General features: G+C 39.9%; 1 protein-coding gene across 17 annotated transcripts in view; it reads right to left on the reverse strand.

Annotated features, from left to right (window-relative positions):
• Tasp1 (taspase 1) overlaps positions 1–15,140 on the reverse strand; it is a 231,619-nt gene that overhangs the window by 63,654 nt on the left and 152,825 nt on the right. For 15 of the 17 annotated variants that reach the window (XR_010064632.1, XR_010064631.1, XM_039105021.2 and 12 more), the window contains one exon: positions 3,456–3,566. The exons of the other annotated variants lie outside the window; for them this stretch is intronic. Coding sequence is in view for 13 of the 15 variants with exons in the window: in XM_039105021.2 (XP_038960949.1) it covers positions 3,456–3,566 (111 nt within the window). In the remaining 2 variants the exon portion in view is untranslated. The remainder of the gene's footprint in view (positions 1–3,455; positions 3,567–15,140) is intronic. 17 annotated transcript variants of the gene reach the window in all.

The raw sequence follows: 15,140 nt of genomic DNA on the forward strand, positions 1-15,140 counted from the left end.
GGGCTTTACATTAAGTAGGGTCCTTCAGGTCAAATGGATACGAGGGGAAGTTACCATGTGCTATAGTTATACACCTGTCACAGGATTTCTATGAAGTTAACTTTAATGAACCTCAACTTTCAATTCTTATTATTCCTTCTCTTTGATGTATACATATGCCATATGTATACAATGACAACAAATCATATAAATCATGTTATTAGGCCAAAAAATCACTTTTCTTTAAAAAGAACATTCACTGCTATTAATGAAAGAAAAGAGTAAGATCTGTGTCTAACTGACAGATCTTAGAACTTAACATGAATGCAATCAATCTTCTCTGGACATTCATGATTCGTAGACCAGAAGTCCTATTCACAATTTATTCCTCAATTTGTATGTTGATATCAAATAGCACTTACTTACACACACACACACACACACACACACACACACACACACACACACGGGGTGGGTGAATGGAGAGAGAGACAGAAAGAATGAATGAATCTTTTTCTTTTTTTGAAAAACATTTTTCACTGGATATTTTATGTGTTTATATTTCAAATTCTCCCTTCTAAGAAGGACTGAAGCATCCACACTTTGGTCTTCCTTCTTCTTGAGCTTCATGTGTTCTGTAAATGGTATCTTTGGTTTTCCAAGCTTTTGGGCTAGTATCACTTGGCAGTGAGTGGATACCATGTGTGTTCTTCTGTGGTTGGGTTACCTCACTCAGGATGATATTTTTTAGTTCCTTCCATTTGCTTAAGAATTTCATGAAATCATTGTTTGCCTTTATAACCTTAGCATAAGTAATGTTAAAAGATGGTTCACTGGTCAAGAACACTAGCTGCTCTTCCAGAAGAACTGGCTTCAACTTGCAAAAGCCACATGATGGCTTACAAACAATTGCAACTCCAGTTCCAAAGCACCCAAGGCATTTTCCTGACCTCCTTGTGCACCAAGCGCACACAAGGTACACAGACACGTATGCAGGCAATACACCCGTAAGAAGAATGTAAGAAAACACCTGTTCAAAAGCTCTTCCTACTTAAGTAAGTTTTCCTTTGGTCATTCAATTTTCCAATCAAATAAATACTATTTTTTAGCATAATTTGTTATTTTCTCTCTGAATGGCTGAAAACCTTTTTTCTAATGGAGCATACTACTTTTAATAGATCAAGGTGACAACTTACCATTCTGAGGAGGTCATTCAGGTTTTCGGACCCCTTCATTTTCCCATGAGTAAATTCACAAGAATTTGGTTCTACTCTCTGAGCTTCTGTGTGGGCTTTTGTAACTTATATATTGTAACAACTTCAGATGGCACAGTCCTTGGGGTAAGTAAGGGATTGAAAAAGCAACAGTTTGGAGAAATACTTACTTAGCCTGCCCCCCTAAGAATCCAAAAATAGGACTGGGAATGTGCAACTTGTGGGAAAACTAAAGAGGGCTGCTCACTGGCAAGAGTTTCTGCTCCTCTTCACAAGTTGATAGGAGCAAAGGCCTCACTAAAAATGCTGACAGGGAATGTGTGCCTGGGAAGGTGTGCTGTGTATCATTTGAGTGTCTGTGGTCAGTGGTTGCTGTGTAGGTTAAGGAAGCTCTAAGCTACAGCTACCACGATGAATTCAATGGTAGCATAGGCTAACTGCCCACAGGCAGCTGGAGGGCAAATCACATCTCAGCAGAAGCCAAGAGCGGGAGAAATGTATTACACACTGTTCCTTCCTGACAGTGCCCTAGAACACAAATGCTTCCTGAAATCCAGGTGCCTCCAGAAAAGAAATAGTACAAAGTTTTATTTACACACACACACACACACACACACACACACACACACACACACACACGGATATAAAAAGACAATAAGCTTATGTGGTGCTTATGTAACTAGCAGAATGGGAAGGCAACAATTAGAATTAGAGAAGATAAACTGATGCAGTACGGACCCCCTTTAATAACCTCCAGCACACACTGTGGCAGAGAGGTGGGGCTGGAAGTGTGGGTCCAAGGCTACCTAAGGGTCTGCCTCAGCTGCAGGTACAGAAAGTATGCATTTAGAACCGTGCAGCCAGGCCCACTGAAAATTCTTTTACAGCCTCAACATGGAAACTAGAGCTCAACAGACTGAACACAATTGTCAGCTTGTTGAGATAACAAGCTCCTGCATCCCAGAGCGTCATCTGCCAAGCAGACCTTCCTTCTACACGTCCTCTGCAACCGACATGCTCTGAAATGGCACCCTCACTGACACAGGACACCTAAGTCACCCAGTGTTCAGCATCTGCTGTCCTTCCTGAACTTTGGAGCATGGCCATTGCATTTGATTCCAGATTCACTGACAGCCAAACTACATCTTCTCAAATGGGATTTAAAACCCCTCCATATGTGTCCTTCTGGAGAAACTCTCATCCCCAGGGTACCTGTCTTAAGGCTCCTTTTGCTGAGGTAAAACACTGTGACTCAACTTGGGGAGAACGGAGTTTATTCAGTGTACAACTCTCTAGTCATGCTCTATCTCTAAGCAAGGTCAGGGTGGGAACTCCAGGAAGTTGGAGGCAGAACTGAAGCAGAGGCAATAGAGGATCACTGTTATTGGCTTGCTAGGCCTGCTTTCTTATACAACTCGAGATCACCTGTCCAAGCGTAGCACCTTCCACAGCAGGCTAGGTCTTCCTACATCAATTATCAAATAAGAAAATGCCACAGGTTTCCCTAGAGCTAGTCTAATGGAGACATTTTCTCAACTGAGGTTTCCTTTACTCAGATCACCCTGGCCTGTGTCAAGCTGACATAACCACTAGCCAGCACAGTCCCAAACAGACTTCTTTAATCTTAGAGCTACTGCCTATCAGAGGTAGAAATTCTGCATTTTAGCCTTCACTCATTTAATCTACTGTATGGTTTCTAAATCCTGGTTAGGGCAGGGGTGCACTATCTACTTTGTCTCCAAACCCAAGTCCCCCGCTTTTTCACTGATGCCTCCCTCACCTAAAACAGACAAAAAAAATTTCCTTCCTCCAACCTCAGATTATTCCCATACACATACGCATGTGCACATCTAGTTAGAGGACCTGGCAAATGTCCAGGCAGGATTCCATCTTGACCCTGGGCAGTGCACATGGCAATAAAATGTGCAGGATACAACACTGACTTTATCAAAAGAATGAATCCTGTTTGCGTTTCAAACATGCTAGATAGCACACGGCGCTTTGAACTCCTTTGTCAGAATTTTATTCCAGTACATGGCATTTTAATGTTAGATAAGGTCTCAGAATCTAGACACTAAATTAGTTGAATTATTGACATCATGTTGTAGTAGCTACTGTGATAGGATTTCTGTTCAGAAATAATATTAAGTGCAGGTCTAACTTTATGCTGGAGGCAGATGTGGAAAACCTGATTCCTGGTGTATACAGCTCAGAGAAATTCTCTGTATTTAAACGGAGTCCTTGTCTCAACATTCCACTTACTGATAAACTTGTTTTGCATAGTCTCCAACAGAGCTTGGTGAGCGTCTTCAGCTTGTAAAGCGTGTGAACATTCTCTAGCCAGTATGGTGCGCACAAGATGCTCTCCACATCCTACAAGTCCAAGAAAAACACGGTTGACGAAAAGCAATACTCAATGCTTTGCTTATCTCATAACATAAAACATTCATGCGCACAACTTACAAAGTAGTTATGTAGCAAGACAACCCAGTGAGGGAATAAACTGACTTCTGCAAACAGTCTGCTAATTTCAGTAACGAGATTCAGTACAATATAAAAAAACAACAACACAGGTCTCTTTAATCTCAAAAGAAAACAGGTAAAGATAAAGGAAACCCCTCTTTCAGAGGAATAATGTGTGTAACCCAGAAATGCAGATTCTGTACCTAGAGTTCTGCCTCATTCCCACTAACGAGTAGCTACAAATCATCCTGTTCGTTGGCTTAATTCTCCCACTTGAAAAAAAAAAAATGGTACCTATAGCTATTGACCATTTTCTTTCTAATTCACCACTTCCTGGATGGCTGGGGAGAAACATAGACATCCAAGTACTGTCTGAATCTCTCTCTACCCATTGTTGTTCAGAGACTCATATACCAACAGTGTGGAGAGGACAGAGCAAAACAGTCCTGTCACATCTTACAGCCCTTCTCACATGCATACAGCTTTCAGAAATAAAGCCTCTGTGTCATTCTAAAGAAAAAGTCTATTTGGGGGCCAGAGAGAAGGTTCGCAAGGTTTAAAAAAAAAAGTGTCCTTACAGAGAGAGGACCTAGGTTCAGTCCCCAGAACCTACAACTGTCTGTAACTCTGGGAGATCTGACACCCTTTTCTGACTGCTGTGGGCACCAGGCACACACATGATGCACATATATTCACATATGCAAAACATTCATACATATAAAATAATAAAATAAAAAAGAAAAGGCTGGAAAGGAGTGAGAAGTGGGGGAGTAAAGGTAAGAGGGAGGGGTTTATCTGTGAGATGAACGTGGAGCACTCAGACACACACTGGAGCCCTCAGACACACACTGGAGCACTCACACACACTGGAGCACTCACACACACAGTGGAGCACTCACACACACACTGGAGCACTCACACACACACTGGAGCACTCACACACACACTGGAGCACTCACACACACACTGGAGCACTCACACACACACTGGAGCACTCACACACACACACAGTGGAGCACTCAGACACACACTGGAGCACTCACACACACACTGGAGCACACACACACACTGGAGCACTCACACACACACACTGGAGCACTCAGACACACACTGGAGCACTCACACACACACTGGAGCACTCACACACACACTGGAGCACTCACACACACTGGAGCACTCAGACACACACTGGAGCACTCACACACACACTGGAGCACTCAGACACACACTGGAGCACTCAGACACACACACTGGAGCACTCAGACACACACAGTGGAGCACTCAGACACACACTGGAGCACTCAGACACACACAGTGGAGCACTCAGACACACACTGGAGCACTCAGACACACACAGTGGAGCACTCAGACACACACTGGAGCACACACACACTGGAGCACTCAGACACACACACTGGAGCACTCAGACACACACACTGGAGCACTCAGACACACACACTGGAGCACTCAGACACACACAGTGGAGCACTCAGACACACACTGGAGCACACACACAGTGGAGCACTCAGACACACACAGTGGAGCACTCAGACACACACTGGAGCACTCAGACACACACTGGAGCACTCAGACACACACTGGAGCACACACACACTGGAGCACTCAGACACACACACTGGAGCACTCAGACACACACACTGGAGCACTCAGACACACATACTGGAGCACTCAGACACACACAGTGGAGCACTCACACACACACAGTGGAGCACTCACACACACACAGTGGAGCACTCAGACACACACTGGAGCACACACACAGTGGAGCACTCACACACACACAGTGGAGCACTCAGACACACACTGGAGCACACACACAGTGGAGCACTCAGACACACACAGTGGAGCACTCAGACACACACTGGAGCACTCAGACACACAGTGGAGCACTCAGACACACACACTGGAGCACTCAGACACACACTGGAGCACTCACACACACAGTGGAGCACTCACACACACACAGGAGCACTCACACACACACAGTGGAGCACTCAGACACACACTGGAGCACACACACAGTGGAGCACTCAGTCACACAGTCCAAGTAGGCTCGGGCACTTCTGTACTGACTAAGAGTAATGAATGTAAGCTTTATGGCAGTAGCTACTGAGAAAGTAAAGTCAAAGGAGACTTAGTTAAAGGACTGGTGAGTTCTCGTAGAAAATTTCTTGGGTAGAAGCAGTTTCCTTTCTACCAGAAAAGAATTTTAATATTTAAATCTGGTATCGTGATCTACGTGTCTGTGAACCTCAAAGACAAGTGTATTTCAGCTACCTTCAGAAGGCATTTCCTAAGAGTGTCTAGGATCCATGAGTAGGACTAGGTACAACTTAATATTTCTGCAATATGCATAACACAGAAACACACACATGTGAACAGAGGGTCTTAACAATTAAAATGAAATTCAGACTAGAATAGCTAAGTTAAACAACCACTTTTTGTTTGTTTAAAAGTTTATTTATTTTTCTTTTAAATATGTGCATCAATGTCTGTGTATAATGTACATGCCTGAGGCTCAGAGGCCGGAAGAAGCTGTGAGATCCTAGAACTAGAGAACTAGAGTTGCAGACAAACAGCATTTAACTGCCACGTGAGTGCTGGGAGCCCAAACCAGGTGCTCTGGAAGGGCAGTTAGGTGCTCGTAACCAGTGAGCTATTTCTCCAGCCAGAAACCACTGCTAAATAATAGCTTGTGGGGATGGGGCACTGCTAAGGAAGACACTCAGGCTAGGGAAGAAGCCAGCCACAGAGCTACACTTCCAGCCCACAAATCCCTACATCTGTAAATAAATGAAAACTAGTACAATACTTAGGTCTCTTCTGGGTTGCATTACTGTGACAAGAATCAAGCAATGCTGACTGACAGATCTTTAGGAACATTATTGTAAGAAGCTCAAAGCCACGGTGCTGCCATTCATGTAACAAATACCCTCTTCATACATACACCTCTCCTCTGTTCACTCCTCTGCAATTATCCCTTTCCTTAAGGATACATGCACATATGTGCATTTTATATATACATATACTGTGTATACTCACTGCCAAGATACCAACAGTTCATTTAAGTGTGAATATAACTTTCAAACGGCCTGATACAGCTTGTGAAAATGTCACCTTTCAAGATATCTCTGTAAATATCTATATTTAAAGCTACACATGGAATTAAATATAGAACTTTATGGGCAGGATTATATCAATCATTATTTTGTTTGCTTTGTAATATTCATTTTATAAGCAGAAAAATATAATAAATTAATAGTTAAAAAACATGTTTGACACTTACTATGTAAGGGCACTGTGTTAAGGTGACAAAATCCCATAAATTTTAATTCCTTTTGTACTTATATTTGATGTTGAACAATGAAATGTATTAGGATAACAGTGATGGAAAATTCACATATTATAAACTACATGAATATTTAGAATGTTATGTACACATGCCTCAAAAGTCAAATGGCTAAACCATATGAAATTATAACATCAAAAATTCACATGTGAGGTGAACTTTGAGCAATATGCATAACGCAGAAACACAGACACACCCAGACAGACAGACAGACACACACAAACAGGCACACACAAAACAGACAGACAGACAGACACACACACACACACAAACAGGCACACACACAAACAGACAGACAGACAGACACACACACACAAACAGGCACACAGACAGACAGACAGACAGACAGACAGACACACACACACAAACAGGCACACAGACAGACAGACAGACAGACAGACACACACACACACACACACACACACACACACACACACACACACACACAGGCCCAGCACCAGAGAAGAGCAGATGAACAAAGGGAGGTCTTAATTAAAGTGAAACTCAGAATAGCTAAGTTAAGCCACCAAGAGAGGGAAGATAGTTCCCTCTCATTATAGGAGATAATAAAGGTTTCCCCAGTGATTCAGTTTTACTAAGAAACTGTTAAAATTATAATTTATATTCTGCCATATGCCTTTAGCATACAGGTTTATCACATCAAAGCTTTTTCTACTACAGATACCAATGAAAGAAAATTGGAGTTTTTACCTCCTATATACCCAAGTTTCTTAGAGCATACTGCAGTGAAACTGAAGTGTGACTCAAATGTTACCTGCTTTTGAGTCCCACTCTTTACTCACAGGCCTTAGAAATGCATTTCATTACATCTGGTCTCTTTTTTTGAATTTTTTAAAGATTAATTTATTTTATGTGAGTACACTGTCACTCTCTTCAGACACACCAGAAGAGGGCATCGGATCCCATTATAGATGGTTGTGACCACCATGTGGTTGCTGGGAATTGAACTCAGGACCTCTGGAAGAGCAGTCAGTGCTCTTAACCACTGAGCCATCTCTCCAGCCCCTACATTTGCTCTCTTTTGTTGCCATACAAGTAAAGGCACATTTACGATCATAACACTTATTAAAAACAAAGATTGTGACTGCAACAAAGACCTGAAAACAAGTAAGCAAACAGCAATTCTGAAAGAAGAGTGTGGCGACCCACACTTGTAATCCCAGCTCTTAAGAGGCAGAGGCAGGAAGATCAGGAGCTCAAACTCATCCTAAGCTGCACAGTGAACTGAAGGCCAGCATGTACTACATGAGGCTATCTCAAAATAAATAAATTAAGGAACAAATACACTTATTAATTATCAATAAAAATGGCAAGTAAATTGATTGAAAAGTGAATATATAATATGTTTGTAAAAGCATTAGTCATGGGCCAGTGAGATGGCTCAGAGAGTAAAAGTGCCTGATGACCTGAGTTTGATCTCAGGAAACTACACGGTAGAAGGAGAAAACCGACTGCCACAAATTACCCTGTGATCTCAACACACGTACATTTCTGATGCGCAAATAAGCAAATACAATTTTTCAAAATGTGTTAGCCATTTTTGATGTGGTAGGCTTAATACAATATAGGAAGGAAAAACAAATCAAGCCTTTTCTGCCTTTCCTATAGAAATACATAGAAGGCTGAAATATATTTGTTTCTATAGAAGTATACTATATGAAGAAGATTTTAGACTATATCACTAAGAATGTAAAATATTAACTGATAAGGCAATAAAATTAGTGGTTGCTAATATCAGAAAAAGATAAAACCAGACCCTTTACATCTCTTGATAAAATTAAACATAATTGTGTTCATTACCAAAACAATTACATTTGTACATGATTAAGCATATAAATTCCATCATCAATTTCAAGAAAGTGGGATCATCTACAAAAACGACAGTCATCATGCTAGTCAGTAATGAAAGGCTAACTACTGTCTGTAGTCATCGCTTCTCTTCACAATATACTAAAAGGCCAAGGCATTGCTGCAAGACATGGTAATAAAATAAAAGAGGAGGAGGAAAAAGAGAAATAAAAGATAAAAAGCAGAGTATGATGACAGTTGAGAGGTGGAGGCAGGAGAATCAGGAATTCAAAGACAGCTCACTACATCACAAATTCACGTCACTGCAGGTTATAAGACCCTGTTTTCAAATAATCAAACCCACACAGAATAAAATTTTAAAATGCATAATGTTCAGAAAGGAAGAAATAAGCTGTCCCCATTTTAAAATAACAAACTTTTTACAAATAAAATCCACCCCCTGGAGGGGAATCAAAAAATAAATACTAGTGATATGACTCAAAAATTCCCTCTCAGATTAGCAATCTAGGATAACTGTCTGTAGACCTTGTCTGTTACTTACTAGTTTCCAAAATGTGGGTCTGACCTTCAATTCCATCTGTCCATGTGTTATTAAGTTACTTTCTCCTAGGTCAAATATATTAACAGTTTATACTTCTTCTATAGTTGGTATTTCTACAGAGATTAAAGACTCTGCCTGGCTACAGAGAACTCACACAACTGTAATGCCAGCTGGCCTGGATGCCTGTGCTGATTGAATTTTCTATAGCACAACTGCAGAGATTCATGTAACCCATCTTGAAGGCATTTCAAAGGCCTTTGAGAACCAGTACCTTGGACAGGTTTCCTCCTGATAATTATAACCTTAGCTATTTCCCCTCACTTTTCCCAGTTCACTTCCTACTGCTGAGGGTCTCAGTATACTCACATCCTTTATCATGCAGCACCATGTTTTACAGCTTACATCCTTTAAATGGAAACATTGTGCCCTATAGGGAGGTTTCTTAGGATTCAGGAAGTTCCTAAAACTCACAAGATTGATAACCTCCTCGCATCCCCCAAATCACATAAGCAGAGATTCTTCTCTCTAAACTATCTCAATGCATGTGCAAGTTATTCAGTTTGCACATACCTTTTGTGAATGGGCACTAGTCTGAAAAAGACATTTCAGTGAACCCATTGACTCTGAGTCATTCATGTTCCTGTAAGTAACCCTCTCACCAAACTCATGTAAGCAATCTCAAAAAAAAAAAAAAAAAAATAAGTGATCCACCATGTTTCTGAACTTTGGTCCATCATTTGGGTACCTGTGTAATATGAGTAGATACGCTTTCATCTCTGTTCAGAAAAAGTCATACAATTGCTGCCTGAACAATGAGCTAGGGAAGCGAGGCTACATACTCCCTGCAGAGAGTGTTGAAACGTGCAAGTAAAGCGATCTATGTGAGGATAATCCAATTATGGGGCAGTCCTGATGAGACAATCTTTCCATAGGTGGTGTTGAACAATGGGCTTCTTTGCTCTGGTGGTGGGTGAATGCTTCCTGACATGGATAGTATCAAAGGTAAGCTGTCTGAGAAAGAAACATGCTGGGAGGACATCTTACAGTGGCCTTCTTCTCTCATGTAGTGTGGAGTGGCAGGACGTCTTGACAGTGGCTCGCATCCTCTGAATAAGAACAGGTGTGCCTTGAAAACTTCTGGAGAATACATGGTTCTACTGGAAGTCGCATGACTGGGACAGACGCATGGCATCAGACTATAGGGTCAGCAGCACCCCTTTGTCGTGTTTCTGCTATTTCTCAAGGAAGAATTTGCCCAAGGGAAAGAGGAATTGCAATGAGAAACAGGGGTGTCACTGAAAGCCTCTGATGCTTTTGAACTATTACCCATCCTCCTTAGCACCTGTTCTCTGCTTTTCTCCAGTTAAAATTCCAGGATTCTGTAACTGACACCCATTCTTACTCCTAAAAAAAGTGCCTACACTTTCCTCATTTCATCAGGAGTGAAACATTTTCTTCAAAGTGATAAGAATCAAAATTAACATTCAAAAAAAATATCAGTAGCCTTCCTATACACCAATGAAAATATCCTGAAAAAGAAATCAGGAAAAGAACTCTATTTACAATTAACTTCAATCAACCAAACATGAAAACCTCAGAATAAAATTGACCAAGGATATAAAGACTTGTATAATGGACACAAGCAAACAAAACAAAACAAAACAAACAAAAAACAAATAAACAAGAAATAAATACTAAAAGATAAAAACTGCCTCCTGTGCTGAAGAATCAAAATAATACATTTCTTTTAAAAAAAAATGGCTATCTTATCAAAACCAATCTACAGATTCCACATAATCACTATCAAGTTATAGCAATGTTCTTGATTAAAAATAGAAAAGAAAACTTAAAATTCATATGAAAATAGATAAACAAGTGCACTTACAAACACACATATCCCCTCTAGACGCACACATACCAAAAGCCCTCTGGTATACTGGAGGTATTATCACTGAAACTGTTCCAAGTTATACTACAGAACCACAGTAATAAAAACCAGCTTAGATTGATATAAACAAACACAGAGAACAAATACAGAAGCCATGTTCATGGGCATTCAACTATGGCCACCAGACTATTTTATTTTTTATAATAATGCAAAAAATAAACATTAGAGAGGACAACCTCTTCAATAAATAGTGCTGGGAAAATTGAATGCCCTCAAGTAGTATAAAACCAAATTCATCTCTCTCTCTCTGAACAAAAATCAACTCCAAATATATCAAGAACCTCAACATAAGATAAGAAATTTTGAAAATACCACAGGGAAAACTAAGAGGTGAATTTAAGGTCATTGGCATAGCTAAGACTTCCTTAACCAGACTCTGATCATAAAATAAGATGAATAATCAACAAATGGAGTCACAGAAAATTTAACATATTCTAAAAAACAAAGGACAATGATAATCAAGTGATGAGGAAACCTAAAGAATGGGAGGAAAGCTTTCTCAGATACCAATCTGGCAGAGGATCAGATCTAGAATATATTATTAAAAACTCAAGAAACAGAATATCAAACAAATAAACCAAACAAAGAATGTTCTATGGAACTGACAGTCTTTGCAAAACAAAAAACACTACAAATGTCTAATAAGTATTAAGCAACTCATAAGCTATCAAGGAAATAAACATTAAAATTATTTAGACTGAATCTTACCCCAATTAAAATTGATAGGAAACAACAATTGTTTGAGCAGCTGTGGAGAAAGGGAAATATTTATTCATTGCTGATAGAACAACAAACTAGTCAGCCATTGTGAAAATCAGCATGGCAAGTCGCCACAAACAAACATAGATTTACCATAAGAACTAGTATTCCATATCAGCAATTGACAGCACACCTAAAAGCTCTAGAACAAAAAGAAGCAAATACACCCAGGAGGAGTAGAAGGCAGGAAATAATCAAACTCAGAGCTGAAATCAACCAAGTAGAAACAAAAAGGACCATAGAAAGAATCAACAGAACCAAAAGATGGTTCTTTGAGAAATTCAACAAGATACATAAACCCTTAGCCAGACTAACGAGAGGACACAGAGAGTGTGGCCAAATTAACAAAATCAGGAATGAAAAGGTAGACATAACTACAGAATCAGAGGAAATTCAAAAAATGATCAGATTCTACTACAAAAGCCTATATTCAACAAAACTTGAAAATCTGCAGGAAATGGACAATTTCCTAGGCAGATACCAGGTACCAAAGTTAAATCAGGAACAGATAAACCATTTAAACAACCCCATAACTCCTAAAATAATAAAATAAGTCATTAATGGTCTCCCAACCAAAAAGAGCCAAGGTCCAGATGGGTTCAGTGCAGAATTCTATCAGACCTTCATAGAAGACCTAATACCAATACTGTCCAAACTATTCCACAAAATTGAAACAGATGGAGTGCTACTGAATTCCTTCTATGAACCCACAATTACTCTTATACCTAAACCACACAAAGACCCAACAAAGAAAGAGAACTTCAGACCAATTTCCCTTATGAATATTGACGCAAAAATACTCAATAAAATTCTGGCAAACCGAATCCAAGAGCACATCAAAACAATCATCCACCATGATCAAGTAGGCTTCATCCCAGGCATGCAGGGATGGTTTAATATACAGAAAACCATCAACATAATCCACTATATAAACAAACTGAAAGATAAAAACCACATGATCATTTCATTAGATGCTGAGAAAGCATTTGACAAAATTCAACACCCTTTCACAATAAAAGTCCTGGAAAGAATAGGAATTCAAGGCCCATACCAAACATAGTAAAAGCCATATACAGCAAACCAGTAGCTAACATTAAACTAAATGGAGAGAAACTTGAAGCAATCCCACTAAAATCAGGGACTAGACAAAGCTGCCCACTTTCTTCCTACTTATTCAATATAGTTCTTGAAGTTCTAGCCAGAGCAATCAGACAACAAAAGGAGGTCAAGGGGATACAGATCGGAAAAGAAGAAGTCAAAATATCACTATTTGCAGATGATATGATAGTATATTTAAATGACCCCAAAAGTTCCACCAGAGAACTACTAAAGCTGATAAACACCTTCAGCAAAGTGGCTGGGTATAAAATTAACTCAAATAAGTCAGTAGCTTTCCTCTACACAAAAGAGAAACAAGCTGAGAAAAAATTAAAGAAACAACAGCCTTCATAATAATCACAAATAATATAAAGTACCTCGGTGTGACTTTAACCAAGCTAGTGAAAGATTTGTACAGTAAGAACTTCAAGCCTCTGAAGAAAGAAATTGAAGAAGACCTCAGAAGATGGAACGATCTCCCATGCTCATGGATTGGCAGGATTAATATAGTAAAAATGGCCATTTTACCAAAAGCAATCTACAGATTCAATGCAATCCCCATCAAAATACCAATCCAATTCTTCAGAGAGTTAGACAGAACAATTTGCAAATTCATCTGGAATAACAAAAAACCCAGGATAGCTAAAACTATCCTCAACAATAAAAGGACTTCAGGGGGAATCACTATCCCTGAACTCAAGCAGTATTACACAGCAATAGTGATAAAAACTGCATGGTATTGGTACAGAGACAGACACATAGACCAGTGGAATAGAATTGAAGACCCAGAAATGAACCCATGGTCACTTGATTTTTGACAAAGGAGCCAAAACCATCCAATGGAAAAAAGATAGCATTTTCAGCAAATGGTGCTGGTTCAACTGGAGGTCAGCATGTAGAAGAATGCAGATCGATCCATGCTTATCACCCTGTACAAAGCTTAAGTCCAAGTGGATCAAGGACCTCCACATCAAACTAGATACACTCAAACTAATAGAAGAAAAAGTGGGGAAGCATCTTGAACACATGGGCACTGGAGAAAATTTCCTGAACAAAACACCAATGGCTTATGCTCTAAGAGCAAGAATCGACAAATGGGATCTCATAAAACTGCAAAGGACACTGTTGTTAGGAAAAGATCTTTACCATTCCTACAACTGATAGAGGGCTTATATCTAAAATGTACAAAGAACTCATGAAGTTAGACTGCAGGGAGAAAAATAACCCTATTAAAAATGGGGTTCAGAGCTAAACAAAGAATTCACAGCTCAGGAATGCTGAATGGCTGAGAAACACCTAAAGAAATGTTCAACATCTTTAGTCATAAGAGAAATGCAAATCAAAACAACCCTGAGATTTCACCTCACACAAGTGAGAATAGCTAAGATCAAAAACTCAGGTGACAACAGATGCTGGTGAGGATGTGGAGAAAGAGGAACACTCCTCCTTTGTTGGTGGGATTGCAGACTGGTACAACCATTCTGGAAATCAGTCTGGAGGTTCCTCAGAAAATTGGACATTGAACTACCTGAGGACCCAACTATACCTCTCTTGGGCATACCTCTCCTAGGCATATACCCAAAAGATGCCCCAACATATAACAAAGACACATGCTCCACTATGTTCATAGCAGCCTTATTTATAATAGCCAGAAGCTGGGAAGAACCCAGATGCCCTTCAACAGAGGAATGGATACAGAAAATGTGGGACATCTACACAATGGAATATTACTCTGCTATCAAAAACAATGACTTTATGAAATTCGTAGGCAAATGGATGGAACTGGAAAATATCATCCTGAGTGAGGTAACCCAATCACAGAAAAACACACATGGTATGCACTCATTGATAAGTGGGTATTAGCCCAAATGCTTGAATTACCCTAGACGCACAGAACACAGGAAACTCAAGAAGGATGGCCAAAATCCGAATGCCTCA

The sequence above is a fragment of the Rattus norvegicus genome, chromosome 3 (assembly GCF_036323735.1).
Source record: "Rattus norvegicus strain BN/NHsdMcwi chromosome 3, GRCr8, whole genome shotgun sequence".
Lineage (NCBI taxonomy): Eukaryota > Metazoa > Chordata > Mammalia > Rodentia > Muridae > Rattus > Rattus norvegicus.